This window comes from Microcebus murinus, chromosome 1, assembly GCF_040939455.1.
Source record: "Microcebus murinus isolate Inina chromosome 1, M.murinus_Inina_mat1.0, whole genome shotgun sequence".
Lineage (NCBI taxonomy): Eukaryota > Metazoa > Chordata > Mammalia > Primates > Cheirogaleidae > Microcebus > Microcebus murinus.
Window position 1 is genome coordinate 162,552,983 of NC_134104.1, and position 19,931 is coordinate 162,572,913.

The 19,931-nt window shown below is 37.3% G+C and overlaps 1 protein-coding gene across 32 annotated transcripts in view; it reads left to right on the forward strand.

The window, feature by feature from the left end:
- SLMAP (sarcolemma associated protein) overlaps positions 1-19,931 on the forward strand; it is a 178,536-nt gene that overhangs the window by 68,698 nt on the left and 89,907 nt on the right. For 17 of the 32 annotated variants that reach the window (XM_076008882.1, XM_076008878.1, XM_076008922.1 and 14 more), the window contains exons 2-3: positions 3,340-3,487; positions 17,195-17,267. In XM_076008882.1, the coding sequence (XP_075864997.1) occupies positions 3,340-3,487; positions 17,195-17,267 (221 nt within the window). Of the gene's footprint in view, positions 1-3,339; positions 3,494-17,191; positions 17,268-19,931 lie in introns of all 32 variants that reach the window. The other 15 variants (XM_076008880.1, XM_076008870.1, XM_076008919.1 and 12 more) reach the window with 2 other exon arrangements.

Sequence of the window (19,931 nt, forward strand, 5' to 3'; positions counted from 1 at the left end):
CCCTGGTGTGAAATGTTAATGCCTGTAAATTTCAAATAGACTTACAAAATATTAACACAATTTTCTTTATTAATAGTTTATAATTAAATATGCAAATTGCTAGCCAAAGTAAGTCTGTTTGGAATTATAAACAGAGCCAAATAAACAGCCTGGTGGTTTTTAAATTGTCAGCTAGGAATTAATGAAATGAAATATTATTTTCTCATTTTCTGCAAATTGCTTAGTCTTTTATCATGTTTCATTTTGGAAGAGAGCTGTGGGAGGACTGAGGATAAATGAAACATAAAGGTTGGTGTAAAGTAATAGGGGAAAATGGCCCTTTTAATTCTTTTATTTGAATCATTGCACTTGTGTTCTCTAGTTGTCTTACCTTTGGAAAGATGCTTGACATGCCTGCATCTCACTTTTCTCATTTATAAATGAAAGTAATATCTTTATTATAGCTTTAATGTTAAGGTTAAATGAAAAGCCTGGTGGCATAAAGTATATTTTAATATAAGCTGTATTAGGCGCCTTTCCTTTCTTCTTTAGGAAGGAGTTCAGTGAAAATGTGTTGCTAGAATAAGTAGGGCTGAAGAGGGCAGAAAAATACATTAAGAAAGCTATATCTCTTGGCCGGGCGCGGTGGCTCACGCCTGTAATCCTAGCACTCTGGGAGGCGGAGGCAGGCTGATTGCTTGAGGTCAGGAGTTTGCTGTGAGGTAGGCTGACGCCACGGCACTCACTCTAGCCTGGGCAACAAAGTGAGACCCTGTCTCAAAAAAAAAAAAAAAGAAAGCTATCTCTTTTTTATTAGTTCTTCCTAGTAAGTTTATTGCATTTGATCCCAGTTGTTCTGAATTTCTTTTAGGATTGGTAAGTGATAAACAGGTAGGCTTCCTGTGCCTTCTGCTACCCCTTGCCCTTTTAAAGAAGGAAGATTACACAAGTTATGCAAGGCAAGTTTGGCAAGCCAGGAAGTAGTATGTTTGTAGGTAATTCCAGTATTTTAGTTTCTGGTAGCTCAAATCTGCACAAAGAATTTATTGAAGATGTGCTGGGTAATGGGTTAGCTAATTGTTAGCTATTAATTTTAGGTGCTACCTAAAAACAATTGCCCTTGCCTGTGCAATAAAGAACATTTCCTTTAATTTAACCCAGACATCATAGGAACAAAGTTACAAAGTCAGAGTGAGATGGAAAGATAGAATTTTGTCTTCTGGCTTTTTCTTTTTCTTTTTCTTTTTTTTTTTTTGAGACAGAGTCTCGCTTTGTTTTCCAGGCTAGAGTGAGTGCCGTGGCATCAGCCTAGCTCACAGCAACCTCAAACTCCTGGGCTTAAGCAACTGCCTCAGCCTCCCAAGTAGCTGGGACTCCAGGCATGTGCCACCATGCCCGGCTAATTTTTTCTCTATATATTAGTTGGCCAATAAATTTCTTTCTATTTATAGTAGAGACGGGGTCTCGCTCTTGCTCAGGCTGGTTTCAAACTCCTGACCTCGAGCAATCTGCCCACCTCAACCTCCCAGAAGTGCTAGGATTACAGGCGTGAGCCACCACACCCGGCCTGGCTTTTTCTTTTTTAAATAATAGCTTTCTTGAGATATAGTTCATATACTATAAAATTGACCTTTTAAAGTATACAATTCAGGCCGGGTGCAGTGGCTCACACCTGTCATCCTAGCACTCTGGGAGGCCAAGGCAGGCAGATTGCTTGAGGTCAGGAGTTCCAAACCAGCCTGAGCATGAGCGAGACCCCGTCTCTACTATAAATAGGAGGAAATTAATTGGCCAACTTATATATATAGAAAAAATTAGCTGGGCATGGCGGCACATGCCTGTAGTCCCAGCTGCTTGGGAGGCTGAGGCAGAAGGATTGCTTGAGCCCAGGAGTTTGAGGTTGCTGTGAGCTAGGCTGATGCCATGGCACTCACTCTAGCCTGGGCAACAAAGTGAGACTCTGTCTCAAAAAAACCCAAAAAAGCAATTCAGTGGTTTTCACTACAGTTTATTCACAGAGTTGTCCAACTGTGACCTCAAATTTTATAGTATTTTCATCACCCCAGAAAGAAACCTTGTACCCATTCCCCATTCTCCAGCTGCCCCTTCAGCCCCTTTTAGTACTTTTTGTTTCTATGGATTTGCCTATTCTGGCTATTTCATATAAATGCAGTCATATAATATATGGTCTTTTGTGACTGGCTTCTTTTACTTTGCATAATGTTTTAAAAGTTCATCCATCTTGTAGTATGTATCAGTACTTAATTCCTTTTTATTACCAAATAATATTCCATTGTGTGGATATACACCATGTTTGTTTATCCATTCATCAATTGATGGACATTTGGGTTGTTTTTACTTTTTGGCTATTATGAAAAATGCTGCTGTGAACATTCATATACAAGTTTTTGTGAGGACATATGTTTTTGGTTCTCTTGAATATATACCTAGGAGTCAATACTATCTACCTGGGTCAATACTAACTTTATGTTTAACACTTTGAGGGCCTAACAAACTGTTTTCCAAAGTGGCTGCAGCATTTCATCTAGCTGCATTTTAAATCACCCAGTTTTAGTTTTTTGTTTTTTTTTAAACTAATACCAAGGAATGAGTTCTGATCTCTTTTTTTTTTTTTTTTTTTTTTGAGACAGGGTCTCACTTTGTTGCCCAGGCTAGAGTGAGTGCCGTGGCGTCAGCCTAGCTCACAGCAACCTCAAACTCCTGGGCTCAAGCGATCCTCCTGCCTCAGCCTCCCAAGTAGCTGGGACTACAGGCATACGCCACTGTGCCCGGCTAATTTTTTGTATATATATATATTTAGTTGGTCAATTAATTTCTTTCTATTTTTAGTAGAGACGGGGTCTTGCTCAGGCTGGTTTCGAACTCCCAACCTCGAGCAATCCGCCCGCCTCGGCCTCCCAGAGTGCTAGGATTACAGGCGTGAGCCACCGCGCCTGGCCTTGATTTCATATTAATGTATGTAAAAACAGAACCTTAGCTGAAATGAGTGGTTTGAGTTGATAGAGGAAAAACCCACTTTTAGTAGTTTGCAAAGTTTTGGAAGTATTTTTTTAAAAGTGGGTTTGATGGGCAACATAGTGACACCCCATCTTTTAAAAAAAAAATAGCAATTAGCTGGTTGGGTGGCATATTCCTATAATCCTAGCTACTTGGGAAGCTGAAGTGGGAAGAGTCCTTGAGCCTAGGAGTTGGAGGTTACAGTGAGCTATAATTGTACCACTGTACTCCAGCCTGGGTGACAGAGCAAGACCCTGTCTCAAAAAAAAAAAATACCAAAAAAAAGTGGGTTGGAATTATTATTATTTATCTCAGACTTCTTCTTCTTTTTTTTTTTTACAGTTTTATCTCCAAGACACTAAAAGTAGTAATGGTACCTTTATAAATAGCCAGCGATTGAGTCGAGGCTCTGAAGAAAGTCCACCATGTGAAATTCTTTCTGGTGACATTATCCAGTTTGGGGTAGATGTGACAGAGAATACACGGAAAGGTACGGGTATGGATCGATTTTTTTCCTAGTATTTATCTTAAGATTATTTAATTTTTTATTTTGTTACTTAATGTTACAAAACATTGCATGCTTTTATATGTTTATAAACGTAATTTAAATACAGCTTGATATGCAGTGAAAAATTAAAAGTCTCCTAGTCTTCTAAAATTTTAAATTCTGAAATGTTAATAATTTATATTATTCGTCACATTATGAAAACATAAGGCACTGTGGTGTCAGTTAGGAAGCAGTTGGCTTCAATGACATCATACCCAACCAAGACAAGCTTAAACCGTAGGATGTTTATTATTAATGAGACTTAATGGAAAGTCTGGAGTCAGGTTCATTTTTGTTCAGTTGACTTGATATCTTTGGGGATCCAGGGTCTTATTGTCTTCCTTTTCTACTATCCTTAACATGTTGTCTTATGCGTTTGCTTGTTGCCTCATTGTCAAAAGGTGATAGCTGCAAGTTCTAGGCATCACTTTCCTCACACCAGTGTCCCAGGCAAAAAGAATGAGGTGGACAAAATAGCTTCTTGTGTGGCTCTCTTTTTGTGTTGAAAGAACAGTCTTCCTAGCAGATTTCTCCTTGAGTCTCATTGGCCACACAGGTAGGTAACCTACATAGCTACCTACAGCTACAGAAAAGCCTGGGAAGTTACTTAACTAGTAAAGGGAGAAGCAAGGAGATCCATAATTGGCACGTATCAATTTTGATTTATCCTTCTAGGTTGTATGTGCATTGTTACGCAAACAAAAGCAGAGTTTTGTCATCAAGAAAAAAGAGGGAAGCCGGAGGTAGACAGCTAATATTACCTATCACAAGTATAAAATAAAATTTCATGTCTCACAGTTTTTGAAACTAGAAGTTCTCTAGCTAAGTAAGTGTAGATTGGTCTTCATTTTTATAATTCTGAAGTTTCCTGGCTCTACCTAGTTCACTGTCTAGTTTGTGGCCATGAAATTGTATGGCTAAATTATAAAAGTAAGTGGATAGAAACCAAAGGTGTACAGTTCCACTGTATTAGTTTAATATGGACAATGCAGCCATTTGGCAAGTTTCTGCTTTCATTTCTTGGAACATACTCTGATCTGGTAATACACTAAGTCATCAGACTCTGACATTTTGTACCATGGAAGTGGTGATGGCGTTGATAACAGTGATGATGGTGCTGATGTGTGTGTGTTGATGTGCACATTTGTGGATATACTTCACTGATGTTGCAACGGCAGTATTATTGTTACTGGGTTTTGTTGGCCTCCTCAGGGAGTTAGGTTTTGATATTTGAATTTGGATAGGGCCAATATCTTAGGACTTTCCACTTACAATTGTAAAACTAAAAAGAAAGATTGCATTTTGATGCAAAATGTTGATTAGTTCTTACTAAGAGAATGCAACTTGTGTGTGACCATACTGGGAAAAGCTGCATTTAGACACTCTTATGTCTACTGCTGCCATATCACACCTCCTCTGGTACCATTTCATTCAGCAAATAGTAAATTGAATTCAGTAAACCACCTGTGAATAACCCACAGTAAAGAAGAGAATTTGATTACACTGCCATTCTGAGAAATGTCTGTCTTCTTGGCTTGCATGTCCCAAAGAAAATTATTAGGTGTTAATTAATAATAGGATGAGGTAGTCAAATACATTTAGGATATACTTAGTTAACCTAAGATAAGCAGGACTTCTCAGGCCCTTTAACTATGCTAACATATATACAGATTTCCAAGGAAAATGGTCATTATAGAATGCACCTCTTTCTAAACTTCTTCCTATTCTTCTCCATTTAGCTGTGAGGGACACTGTTAAGAAAATGCTGTAGAAAGTTGAGAGGATGACCTTTCTGTTCAGGGTTACTCTTAGTATAATATTTCAGCAATATTAAATTCTTGCATTGTTTTTTGAAACTTTACCTATCTTTCATGCCAACTTTAAGGAAATTAAATAAAGAAAAATTTCTTCATTATTTAAAATGTTTCTTTTGAACTTACTGGCTTAAAAAAGTTGACTTATGTATGGGTTCTTGGCATATAGCTGTGTCACCAGTTGAGTGTTACTTGTTTAAGCAAGTGCCAGGAAAAAAAGTTTAGATTTTTATCCTATGCTAAACAGTACTGTGATAAGCTTTATATCACTTGGAAAATTTTCCTCAAATTATACAACACTACTGGATAATGTCTGGATAAAAGAAGAAATCAAAAGGAAACTCTCAAACTATATTGAAAGGCAAGGAGACTTTTATACCAAAATATAGTAAGTCCCTTAGATAAAATTTATAATCTTAAATTCCTTCTGTTTTAAAGAAGAAAGACAAATAATGAAGGAACTTGGCATTTATCAGAAAAAATTAGAAAAAGAACAGCAAGAAAAAGAAGCTGGAAAGAAGAATAAAAAGCAGACATTAATGAAACAAAACTCTAGAAGGGTTAAATAAACCCAAATGCTGGTTTTTTTTTTTTTTAAAAAAGAAAACAATAAAGTAGGTAATTCATAAACTTTGATACATTAAGTTAAAAATACTAGCAGAAATATATAAGAAGAGGAATGGGAAAGGAGAAACAAATATGGTATATATTAAAGGAATTCTAAGAGAATATTGTTATGCCCACCAATGACAATAAAAACTAGAGTAAATTGATATTGTCTTAGCAAAATTATTCCAAGAAGTGTAAAACCTGAATAAATAAATTTTCTAAAAAGAAACTAAGAAGTTATTAAAGATTCACCATTGATAAGATACCAGACACAGAGGGGTTCACAGCTGAATTTGATCTTATTTTAAAAAACAGATGAATCCTGGCAGGGCGCGGTGGCTCACGCCTGTCATCCTAGCACTCTGGGAGGCCAAGGCAGGCGGATTGCTCGAGGTCAGGAGTTCCAAACCAGCCTGAGCAAGAGCGAGACCTGTCTCTACTATAAATAGAAATTAATTGGCTAACTAATATATATAGAAAAAACCAGCGGGCATGATGGCGCATGCCTGTAGTCCCAGCTACTCTGGAGGCTGAGGAAGCAGGATTGCTTGAGCCCAGGAGTGGAGTTTGAGGTTGCTGTGAGCTAGGCTGACGCCATGGTACTCACTCTAGCCTGGACAACAAAGTGAGACTCTGTGTCAAAAAAAAAACAAAACACACACACAAAAAAACAGATGAATCCCTTATTATTTAAATAATTCTAACATAGATAAAGGTGGAAAGGTCTCAAAATCCTTAAAGAAGCCAACATATCATTAATGAAAATTTCTGATACAATACAAAACTATTACTAATTTCACTTGTGACAATAGTTGAAAAATTCCAGTTAAGAGATTAGTAAATTAAATTCAGAAGTAAAGCTAGAAATAGAAATTCAGTAATAAATAAGTAACAAAGTAGGGTTTATTCGAAGTTTACAAAGGTGATTCGATATTAGGAAATCTATCAACATAATTAACAAACTAAAGCTGAAAAACCGTGTAACTGTATAACCCAATAGTTATTGTATAACTGAATAATCAGTGGCTATTACAGAGATATTCACTCAAATTATGGAATTACTGTAACAAAAACTCTAAATAGGATTAAAAAAACTAAGTAAAATAAAAATTATAAGTAAAATAGAATAAAAATGGCAAAAGTACAATATAGCTGTGAAAATGTATGGACTAAATTTTCATATAGCAACAAGGATGAATCTCAAACATCTCAAGCAAAGTGCAGAAGGATGTGTATGGTATAATCCAATTACATAAAGCAATGCTAGAGTGCTTTTGAATACATTTATAGTAAGGATATGAAGTTATATACATAAATTATTAAAAATAGTAGTTTGTGGCCGGGCGCTGTGGCTCACGCCTGTAATCCTAGCTCTTGGGAGGCCGAGGCGGGCGGATTGCTCAAGGTCAGGAGTTCAAAACCAGCCTGAGCAAGAGCGAGACCCCGTCTCTACTATAAATAGAAAGAAATTAATTGGCCAACTGATATATATATAAAAAATTAGCCGGGCATGGTGGCGCATGCCTGTAGTCCCAGCTACCCGGGAGGCTGAGGCAGAAGGATCACTCGAGCCCAGGAGTTTGAGGTTGCTGTGAGCTAGGACGCCACGGCACTCACTCTAGCCTGGGCAACAAAGCGAGACTCTGTCTCAAAAAAAAAAAAATAAAAAAAAAAAAAAAAAATAGTAGTTTGTGAGGATTTATGAAAGGATTTTTTTGCATTAGTGTATATATTACTAAAAACAATGGAAGCATAATTTTAAAATTGCTCATTATATGAGTATTAAAAAGAATAAATTAGAATTATGTGAATTGCAGAATTTCTATAAAATATATTGCTGAGTAAGGAAAGAAATTGCTTTTAATAATTTCATTATTTTGAAAAGTCTCACCAATCCTATAAATATATTTGTATGTGTTTGTATATGATTTTATGAACATGAGGAGGTAGCACTTAATGTATACTGTGTCATTAATGTGAGTTATCTAGGAGTGTAGGTGGAAGGAATAGAGAAGAGAGAGGTAAATTAAAAGTGAGACGTGGCTAATATAACAATTAAAAATTCTTTAGTATGTATTACACTTATGTATTTATGGAAAAAGTTTGTGTGAATTTTAGAAAAAGAATATATAATATATAAAATTATATATGTATATCAGATTTTCTTAAAAAGATAATATGAACCTAATGGTACTGAACTTACCAATTTGTATTAGTGTCTCTTCTACTTTAAGCTCTCCAAAACATTCTGGTTTTGATGTTTGACTTTCCATGTAGTGTGGCTTCAGGGAGAAAACTCACTGGTCAGGCATGTACAGATAACCTGCAGTATAGATATAAAATATCACTGTAAACAAATAGGGTAATATTTTAGTAGATTTTTAAAAAGAAAGGAAGGAATAGAGAAAGCCGAGGCTTAGCAACCCAACTGCTGGCCATTCCTCTGTTCTCATGCACTGCTCAGACTGAGAATAGGTTTTCTGGGTCACACACCATTACTGTAAGCCTCTGTTGCAAAGCGTGTACTAGGCTCCTTTATCTGTCCTTTGGAACTCATCATTGGCCATTTGAAGGGTATTCTCACCAACTTCTCCTTTTCAGTTGCTAGGGGAAATCATAAAGCCGATTTAGCACAGACTCCACCAAATTCTCTGATTGACATGGGGAACCTTTCCAATGGAATGGAAATCTTCTGTTCATTTTAAAAATGGATTCTAAGCCCAGGCTATGCACTAGAATTATCTGCAGAGCTTTGTAAAACTACAAATGCCTGGGTTACACATTTCAGTCCTAAGAAGGAACATTACCGGGTGTAGGGTGTGAGTCTATTGTACAACTGCGCAGTTCCTTAACCTAGCAGCACCTTTTTTCTATGCTTTCCCCTGTCTTTAAGTACCAAGTTTCTTTTCTTGTCTTGTCTGCTGTGAATCCATTCTTACAGGTTCTGTATTGCCAGCTGTTTGCTGGTTATTTCTTCTAGAATGTCCTGCTGTTGGCTTATAACTACTCTGCCCAAAGCTTAATTTCTCCTTGAGACTACTTTACTGATTTCCAAATTTCTTTTATTGGTCGTCATTCTCCCAAACACTCTAGCTCAGAACCTCAGCATCTTTTCTGTTTCATTCATTTATTGATTGATTGAGACAGAGTCTCTGTTGCCCGGGCTAGAGTGCCGTGGCGTCAGCATAGCTCACAGCAACCTCAAACTCCTGGGCTCAGGCGATCCTCCTGCCTCAGCCTCCCGAGTAGCTGGGACTACAGGCATGCGCCACCATGCCTGACTAATTTTTTCTGTATATTTTTAGTTGTCCAGCTAATTTCTTTCTATTTTTAGTAGAGACAGGTCTCGCTCTTGCTCAGGCTGGTCTCGAACTCCTGACCTCGAGTGATCCTTCCACCTTGGCCTCCGAGAGTGCTATCTTTTCTGAATTCTGTGTCTTCCTTATCTCTAACAGTAGTGTCACCCTGTGTTCCCCAACCCCCCTGGGTTAGAGCCCAGTACCAGTCTGTGGCCTGTTAGGAAATGGGCCACGCAACACCGCCTGAGCTCCACACCACCCTCCCCTGACCCATAACACTCCCCCACCCCTGGTTCATAGAAAAATTGTCTTCCATGAAACTGTGCCTGGTGCCAAAAAGGTTATAAATTGCTGATCTGGACCGTTTACCTCTTTCCCCTGCTTCTGTTTTACCAGTTTCCATCCTAGAGTATTATACCATACTCTGGTACAGTACACGATACTGGCCATCATACTCTGCCAATCTACTGCCTCCAGAATATTCTTCTATTACAGTTTCATTTATGTCATTTTCCTGCTCTTAGAAGCCTTTGGTGGCTTTGCCATACTGCAGAACAAAGTCTGAAAGGCTGACTTGTACACTTGAGGCCCTAAAAAATATAAACTCAATTTAACCTTTTGATTTTATTTCCCATTACTCTCCTTAATATATGTTAAGCTGTTAAAATGGATTATTTAGATATAAGATGATACACAGATAAGGTTCTTTTGAATCCTGACTCTGCCACTTAACCAAGCATGTGGTAGCCTCAGCAAGTTTCTTTAGCCTCTTTGACCTTAGTTGCCTCATCTGTAAAATAGGACATAAAAATAACTGTTTATGTGGTTTGTCATAAGTGGTTAACATGTGTTCCTAGCATGGAGCCTAGCCTCTAAAGAGCCTTGAAATGTGGGTTCTTTACCTCCTGTATCCAATTTCCTTCAGCTGCTCTCTTAACATGTGCACGCTGCCACTTCCTTTTCTTCTCCTGTTCATGCTGTTCTCTCTGCTTTTTCTTCCATTTCAAAATTTTTTTGTTTGGTTTTTACTTTTTTCATAAAGCTTTCCCCTGCCTTTTCCCATTCCAAATTCCCGTAGTGGTGTTTTGTACTTCTTGTAGTATTTGTTTTTCACCCCCATGTTTTTTTTTGTCTTTTTTTGCCCTTTGTTGTTATGTTAGGTATTTCTGGTTTGTCCTCTCTACATTGAAATCTCTTCAGAGACAGGGACCCAGTCATACTCATGTCGGTTTTCCCCATTATTCTTAGCATATTGCTTATAACCAGAAGGTTCTTAGTAAGTATCTTTTGAGCAAACAGGTAAACCCAGAGAACCACTACTACTCATGTGCAAGTTAAGAAATAAGCCAGTGAGCAATATCACTGCATAGTATGCTAGAGAAATAAAATAGTAAGAGAATCCACACACCTAGAGAAAGAGCTCTTCCCACTAAATAAATAGGTAGAAACAAGATTCTTAGAGAAATAGTTGACTTTGAGGCTAGGGCAATAAATGTACAAATTGTACAAATGTACAAATTAGAAGATTTTGTTGTATCTGAAAACAGTGAAGCTATCTAAGGCTGCTGGCATTTTGTCAGAAGAACTCCTAGAAGTTAATGTTAATGAGTTCCTGCTGATCAGAGATGGACAGTTTGAACATTAAATCATAATAACAGTGGATTGAAATATATCAAATATGTTCAAATCCATGAGCTTACAATCATACTAAAAAGGAAAAACGATTGGATTACTTTTGGAAGAACTTAGGAAACAAATTTATCATTCTGAAACATGTAAGTAAATAAAGAGAAGGAATATTTATCCTGCCTTTCTTGTAAGAATTACATGAGGTAAACAGATAGTTAAAGAAGGAAAGTTTTTTGCTAACTGAATTACAGCTCACAAATGAGGAATGAATGAAAGAGTAGCAACTTTTATTTTATTTTATTTATTTATTTATTTTTTATTTCGGCATATTATGGGGGTACAGATTTTAAGGTTTCAATAAATGCCCATTTTCCCCCCTCCCTTTTATTTTTTATTTATTTATTTTTTAATATATATTTTTAGTTGGCCAATTAATTTCTTTTCTATTTTTAGTAGAGACGAGGTCTCGCTCTTGCTCAGGCTGGTTTCGAACTCCTGACCTCGAGCAATCCTCCTGTCTCAGCCTCCCAGAGTGCTAGGGTTACAGGCATGACCCACCGCGCCTGGACAAGAATAGCAATTTCTTAAAAATCAGAATTAAGAGAGTACTTGTCTATTCAGCTAACTTTCCATGCCTCTTTTCTAACTTAAAAAAAGAAGCCCTAAGATTTAGAAGCTTTATGAAGCAAAAAATTGGGGATTGAAAGCTTTTTTTGACTATTTTATCTTTTATTTAGAATGCTTGGGACCAGAAGCATTTTCCACTTGTTGGGGTCATGTATGGACTCAGAAAGTTTTGAATTTTGGAGTATTTCAGAGTTTTGGATAAAGCCTTCTCAACCTGTACCTTAGACTGCAGTCAAAAAGCAATTTTAAGCTGGGCACGTTGGCTCCCGCCTATAATCCTAACACTCTGGGAGGCCAAGGTGGGAGGATCACTCAAGGTCAGGACTTCGAAACCAGGCTGAGCAAGAGGGAGACCCCATCTCTACTAAAAATAGAAATAAGTTAATTGGCCAACTAAAAATATAAATAGAAAAAATTAGCTGGGCATGGTGGCACATGCCTGTAGTCCCAGCTATTCTGGGGCTGAGGCAGGAGGATCGCTTGAGCCCAGGAGTTTGAGGTTGCTGTGAGCTAGGCTGACGCCACGGCACTCTAGTTGGGGCAACAGAGTGAGACTCTGTCTCAAAAAAATAAATAAATAAATAAGCAAATAAATTACAAAAAAAAAGCAATTTAAAAAAATCATTCTCCGGTCTAGAAATATTAATACTTCTCATTTCGGTCTTGGTTTTTAAAATATTTCTCCAGTTTTTAGGGTTTTATTCATTGTCCTTCCTATTTCCTGCCAGTCATTTCAAGAGATTCTTCAAACTACTCTTAAGTGTAGAATAGTATTAACCTTTTTACTGATTGTAGAAATGGAGATAGAACCAAACTACAACATACCTCAAAAGTTTCAGTCTTCCAGTCCGGGTCCTCAAACAGGTTTTAAACTTATCAAAGTGAACATGTGGTGTTTTTGTGAAGAGGCAATAAGAAAGATTGAGTGCATACCACAAAGTAAATATACTAACTCAAAAGCAAAATAAATGGTCTTTAAGATTACAGAGGAAAAAAAACTGAAAAATGGCTGTAAGCTTGTGTAGTCTTTACCCTGATTTTTTTTTTTAGCGTATTATGGGAGTACAAGTGTTAAGGTTACATATGTTGCCCATGCCCCACTCTCCCCTCGAGTAAGAGCTTCAAGCATGTCCATCCCCCAAACATTGCACATCTCACTCATTGCGTTTGTATATACCCTTCCCCCCCTCCCCCCTCCCACCCTCCCCATACCCAGTGAATGTTACTCCTATAGTGTTGATCCGTTAATACCAATTTGCTGGTGAGTACATGTGGTGCTGGTTTTTCCATTCTTGAGATACTTCACTTAGTCGCATGGGTTCCAGCTCTATCCAGGAAAATACAAGAGGTGCTATATCACCATTGTTTCTTAAAGCTGAGTAGTACTCCATGGTATACGTACGCCACATTTTATTAATCCACTTATGAATTGATGGGCACTTGGGTTGTTTCCACAGCTTTGCAATTGTGAACTGTGCTGCTATAAACATTCGCATGCAGGTGTCTTTTTCATAAAGTGACTTTTGATCTTTTGGGTAGATGCCCAGTAGTGGAATTGCTGGATCAAATGGTAGATCTACTTGTATTGCTTTGAGGTATCTCCATATGGCTTTCCACAGAGGTTGAACTCGTTTGCAGTCCCATTTCACCCTGATTTTTAATAGACTCATAGCTATAACAGGTAATTGCAGATTTTCTTCCACCTTGTTTCCTCAATTCAGACACCTTCATGTTTTAATGTTTCTGAAATTTGCATGTGGCTTATAATACACGTGTATATTTAATGTGACAATGTTCCCATGGTTCCCTTACCCTCTCCAAGAAGCTGTTTAGATTGTGTTTTACAATTAATATTTTCTTTGACTGTTGGAACACAATAATGTTTCTGGGTAGTATTTGAGAGCAAAATTTGTTTTGATAGTTCTTCATACACTGCTTTAGAGCAGTATTTTCCATAGTATTTTCATCATAATGCCAGTTCCTATGTAAGTGTTCCTATAAGGAGGTTGGGAGGAAGCTCAAAGATCAAATAAGTTTGGGAAATGCATGTTACTTTTAGAGCTCATAATGGGCAAAAGCCATTTAGGCTCTGAGAAAGCCCATGGCTAAAAACCAAACCAAAACAAAACCCAAAACTCTTTAAATTTCTTTTAACCAAAATATTTCCCGAATTCATCTGACCCTCAAGTCCTTTTTTGTTAACATTTGCTAGCACTCTGTTTTGGGAAATACTGCTTTGTGTAGTTGATTAATATAAGTAATAGAAGCCGGGCGTGGTGGCTCACGCCTGTAATCCTAGCACTCTGGGAGGCTGAGGCGGGCGGATTGCTCGAGGTCAGGAGTTCAAAACCAGCCTGAGCAAGAGCAAGACCCTGTCTCTACTATAAATAGAAAGAAATTAATTGGCCAACTAATATATATATAAAATTAGCCGGGCATGGTGGCACATGCCTGTAGTCCCAGCTACTCGGGAGGCTGAGGCAGCAGGATCCCTTGAGCCCAGGAGTTTGAGGTTGCTGTGAGCTAGGCTGACGCCACGGCACTCACTCTAGCCTGGGCAACAAGCGAGACTCTGTCTCAAAAAAAAAAAAAAAAAAAAAAATATAAGTAATAGAACAAAACATTTTCGCCAGGTTGCTTTAAATACTTGCCTGTTGCAATACAAAAGGATAACTAACATTTCTATGCATCTATGTTTCTAGCTGTCATAGAATAATTTCAAAGGCAGGGTTGGTTGGACTAAATTGTCAGCTTAGTTAGAGATGGTCTTTTTTTAAAAAACTGCCTTCAGCATTGCAGCAGCACTGTGTTGCTCAGCAGTACCAGCTCTTGATTCGCTTTATAGGTCTGAGCATCAGTCCATATGCTGAACCTCAGGGCGGTGTGTATGCGCAGCACAGTCCCTGATGTAATGTATCATGGGTTGTTAGCTCTGACACTACAGTTTTATTCTGTGACTTGCTCTGTTTTTCTTTTTTTTCTTTTTTTTTTTTTTTTTGAGACAGAGTCTCGCTTTGTTGTCCAGGCTAGAGTGAGTGCCGTGGCGTCAGCCTAGCTCACAGCAACCTCAAACTCCTGGGCTCGAGTGATCCTTCTGCCTCAGCCTCCCGAGTAGCTGGGACTACAGGCATGCGCCACTATGCCCGGCTAATTTTTTATATATATATCAGTTGGCCTATTGATTTCTTTCTATTTATAGTAGAGACGGGGTCTCGCTCTTGCTCAGGCTGGTTTTGAACTCCTGACCTTGAGCAATCCGCCCGCCTCGGCCTCCCAAGAGCTAGGATTACAGGCGTGAGCCACGGCGCCCGGCCTTGTTTTTCTTTTTTAAAAAACAACTTTATTACCAATTTAAATATATTGGTAAAGTGTAGGTGTTGTTGGATCTTCATATTGTATTGTGCTCTTTTATTTATTTTAGGCTGTTTGTAGTAGATCTGTGGGAGGGCCATAGAGCTGGGATAAATCCATCTTCTCTGTCTTCTGCCAGGGAGAGGAGCGGGCAGGGTAGTTCCTGCAAATGGAGATGAACCCTATTGTCTTCAAATAAGAAATCTCTTTACCCTTGAATAATGGAAGCTGTAAAATATTAGGCAGACATGTTCTTCAACATATTCAGTAAGCATTTGTTAAATGCCTACTATGTACCAGATGACTGCTACGTATACAGCTTTAAAAAGTGAGAAGCAAACAATCCTTGTTGTCCTGAAAGAGTTAAATCTAATTGGTGAGAAAACAGTTGTGTAAATGTTAAACATTCCCAACGCAGTACGCTTAATGTCATAAGAAGTAGATATAGGAGGCTCTGGGACATTTAACTCAGATATCGAGCTTTGGTAAAGGAATTAGGCAGTCTGAGCCTTGAAGATAAGTAGTTTGCTTGTACAGGCAAGGGGATAGAGGACATCACTGACAGAAGGGACAGCTTGTGTAAAAGGCATGGCGTTGTGAAAGGTGAGCTGTTTGGAGTTTGCAGATAACTTGACTTTGTATAGGATACATAGAGGATGAGACCAGAAAGGAAGGAAAGAACCCAGTGGTTCATGGCTATGATTGCTGTGCTTAGCAGAGAGTTTAGAAGATTGTCCAGTAGATGGTTCTTCATCTGTGTTAGCACTTTTCATATAATCAATTAAATTGTTAATGAAAATCAATATTGAATAAATATGCAAAATTCTTTAAGTTTAATGCACATTTCCAGATGACAGTCACATTACTTCATGTTTATAATATCTTTTTATTTTTTTATTTTATTTTTTTTTGAGATACAGTGTCGCTTTGTTGCCCAGGCTAGAGTGAGTGCCGTGGCGTCAGCCTCGCTCACAGCAACCTCAAACTCCTGGGCTCAAAGCAATCCTCCTGCCTCAGCCTCCCAAGTAGCTGGGACTACAGGCATGCACCACCATGCCCGGCTAATTTTTTCTATATATATATTAGTTGGCCAATTAATTTCTTTCTATTTTTGGAAGAGATGGGGTCTCCTTCAGGCTGGTTTTGAACTCCTGACCTCGAGCAATCCGCCCGCCTCTGCCTCCCAGAGTGCTAGGATTAGAGGCATGAGCCACTGCACCTGGCCCAGTAGGTCTATTCTTAAAAATCTATTTATTAAGGTGTAATTTACCTACAACACCAATTTTACCTCTACAGTTCAGTGAATTTTGACAAATGTGTGTAGTCTAGTAACCACCACTCCTCTAGTCATGATATATTATATTTTGTTAGCCTAAAATAGCTTTTAAATCAGTTTGGTAAGCTAAATAAATTAGTTCTTTGAACCCTGGAAGGCATAATACAGTATCTGAAGAATAGAGAAATAAAAATCCATTGACCTTTATACCAGAAAACAAATTTTTTTCCTATAAAACCCAAACCCAGAGAAGCTCTGTGCGAGTGATGCTTTGGGGGATTTTGTCTCTTGAAATCCTCATAGGAAAAGGAGAAAGTAAGCAATGGTAAGAAGTTGTTTACAAAGTGACTAGTGTAATGTCATAAAAATATGTTGGAGTTGGAGGAAGAAACGGCCATCAAGGAAACAAAACATTGGATCTTTAAGTCAGCTGATTTAAAAAAGAAAAAAGAAAACAAAAATTTTAAATATTGAGATGGGAACCTCGGGTACTAGCAAACAACTCTGATAATAGCGAGTTTTGGAGGCAGTTTCACTTCTCTGTGGTCTTGGTTTTCTTACCCATCAAATGGGGGGATTGAATGGCATATTCTAAACTGTATTATGCAGAACTTGAGTTTTGTGTGGTGTGGTTAGGAGTATAATAGTTTGGGTACAGGAGAATTAAGAATAAGAGCTATATTTTAAATTTGGAACTAGCCACAGTTAAGTTTAATGCTAGCAGATAGGGAGAAAGTACATTTTCCTCCCTCAATTGTATTTCCATATATTCAACTGACCTTTTATTGATTGACTGTTATAGAATTGGAGGTTAGGATACCTTTTAAAACACTTCTTTCTGTAATTCTATCTTGCAATTGTGATTCATTGTAGACAAGGATAAGTTTCTTCAGGGTAATGAATATTGTCATTAAAGTACCAGATTTATTTTCTTTTCCAGAAGTTTTTACTTTTAAGAATAATATATGTGTTTAGACACTAGAGGTAGGACGTTTTATATTTTTAAACAATTATTTTATTCATGTTATTTGTTTGTTTTAAGCAGTTACCCATGGGTGTATTGTTTCCACAATAAAACTTTTTCTACCAGATGGTATGGAAGCCCGGCTGCGCTCAGAGTGAGTATAATTTAGTGCTGTGAAGTTTTTGGATTAATTACTTTGGTTAATAATATTCTAGATGATGGTATACTGTTCATACAGTACTTCAGGATTATTTTAATGATGTTAGAAAATCGATGTGCTTTTTGGAATAGAATACACTTCAGTTTAAATTGCTTTTCACATTAGTTGCAATTCTAGTAGATAGTAATGTATCAGAGGCAGAGGTTATTTTGTTAGTACTTTTTGGAATGGAACATACTTCAGTTTAAATTGCTTTTCACATTAGTTGCAATTCTAGGAGATAATAATATATCAGAGACAAAGGTTATTTTGTTTCCTAATTTAACTTTATAGTTTACATTTTGGTGTATAATTAGTTGTTTTTCACAATGTTTGGCATACTAAGTTATTGGTCAGTGATAAATCCATTCTTTTTTACTTGCATATAGGATTTCTAAGACTATGATTGCCTCTGAAGTTAATGGCAATGTTACAATCTTATAGGACCTTGAGGATGTCAATATAGTTAGTAGCTTATTTTGGTGGGAGTTTTTTTGAGGCTTTTTTTTCAATGTCATCTTTATTTTTTGTATTAAGCAATATAAAAGGTCACTTAGAGGTAGACACTTGAAAGGGAAAAATTACTCATAAAATCTAGATTTTAAAACGTAAACACAAGTACATTTTGATCTTGTACATTTCAGAGGTTATCTTCAACTATTGAAAGGAGTTAAGCAATCTTTAAACTTCTTTTTCATTTTGGGGGGAAAACCATGAATATGCTAGAATCTTGTTTCTACATCCCCCACAACATTTTCTGTTTTTCAGAAACAGATACAATGATCTGAGGGTGGGAAGTTGAGAGAAGTAATAAATTGAAGGAAAAGTAGAGAAATGAGTAGGAAAAAAAGAAGGAAGGATTAAGCAGAGAAAGACCTTCCCTTACTGTAATAGTCTATGCTTTCATTAGAATCATATATTTTATGCTTCCATTAGAAGCTACCAGGTTTTTTTAAAATTTTAAGCATATCTGAAACAAAGCAGAAATTTTAAAACTTTTTAAATTTAAAACATTAATCTGTTTCCTATTTTAAATTATAGCTTAATTATTAAAATTGCAATAAACTTTAGGAACTTTAATGTAACTTAGCTTTTATGAGTTAAGAATTAAGGTTTTAGGAATAAGAGTAACTATTAATCAGCTAATGATGTATTGCTTCTTAAAGGAATATAACTTTAAAATATAACTTTGATGGTTATATTTGATAATAAGATTTTTCTTTCATGTAGTTAAAAGCTTTGAACAGTTGCATAAGGTATCATCTGTGTTCTCACGTTCCATCTAGTCAAGCATGCGAATTTTTTCAGTCTATTCTAATGAATTGTGTCCCTCTACCTCTTGCTTCCCTAATTCTTTTAATCTTTGCCTTATTTCGTTCTCATTGTTTGATTTTTCTTATGTGGTTAAATATTAGCATTATTTAAGATTTTTTTTTTTTTTTTTTTTTTTTTGAGACAGGGTCTCACTTTGTTGCCCAGGCTAGAGTGAGTGCCGTGGTGTCAGCCTAGCTCACAGCAACCTCAAACTCCTGGGCTCAAGCGATCCTGCTGCCACAGCCTCCCGAGTAGCTGGGACTACAGCATGAGCCACCATGCCTGGCTAATTTTTTGTATATATATATATTAGTTGGCCAATTAATTTCTTTCTATTTATAATAGAGATGGGTTCTCACTCTTGCTCTGGCTGATTTCGAACTCCTAAACTCGGGCTATCTGCCCGCCTCGGCCTCCCAGAGTGCTAGGATTACAGGCGTGAGCCACCACGCCTGGCCAGCATTATTTAAATTTTCACTGCCAGTTTTATTGTACATAATGTGATAACTTTCTGGAGAAGATGAATTTTGAACAGGTAATTCTCTAGAGCTAGAAGATCATAATGATCTTTAGAGGTGGATAGTCCAGTTTCAAACCTGACTCCACTTGTACTGCAACTTGATCAGGCTACACGTTTCTCATCTGAAATATGAGGATGATCATAGTACCTGTTGAGCAGGAATTTTATGAGGATTAAATAAGATTATGTATTTACCAAGCATAGCATATATAATAATAAACACACAGTGAATATTAGCCGTTTGTTATTGTAATCTAATTTTTTAAAAGCAATTAAGGTGTTTTGAGTGTGCCAGAATGCCTAAGAATTTAAGGTCCACTGTGTACATAGCATTGAGTGCTTTTAAGATCTTTTGTAAGGGCCTGGTGCAATGGCTCATGCCTGTACCTAGCACTTTCAGAGGATTGCTTGAGACCAGGAGTTAGAGACTGGCCTGAGCAAGAGTGAGATCCTGTTGGTTCAAAAAAGAAAGAAAAAAAAAATTAGCCAGGCATGGTAGTGTAGTCCTATCTACTTGGGAGGCTGAGGCAGGAAGATTGCTTGAGTCTAGGAGTTTGAGGTTACAGTGAGCTATGATGATGCCACTGTACTCTAGCCTGGGAAACTGAGCAAGACCCTGTCTCAAAAAAAAAAAAAAAAACTTTAATAAGTAGTTCTCAAAAAGCTAATTCTTTCTCTTCCTTAATTTTTATTATATTACACAAATAATTTTCTGATGAGAAGATATAGAGAGAAATTGCCTATAATCCCACCACCCTAAGCCTGAACACTGTTTTCATTTCCTA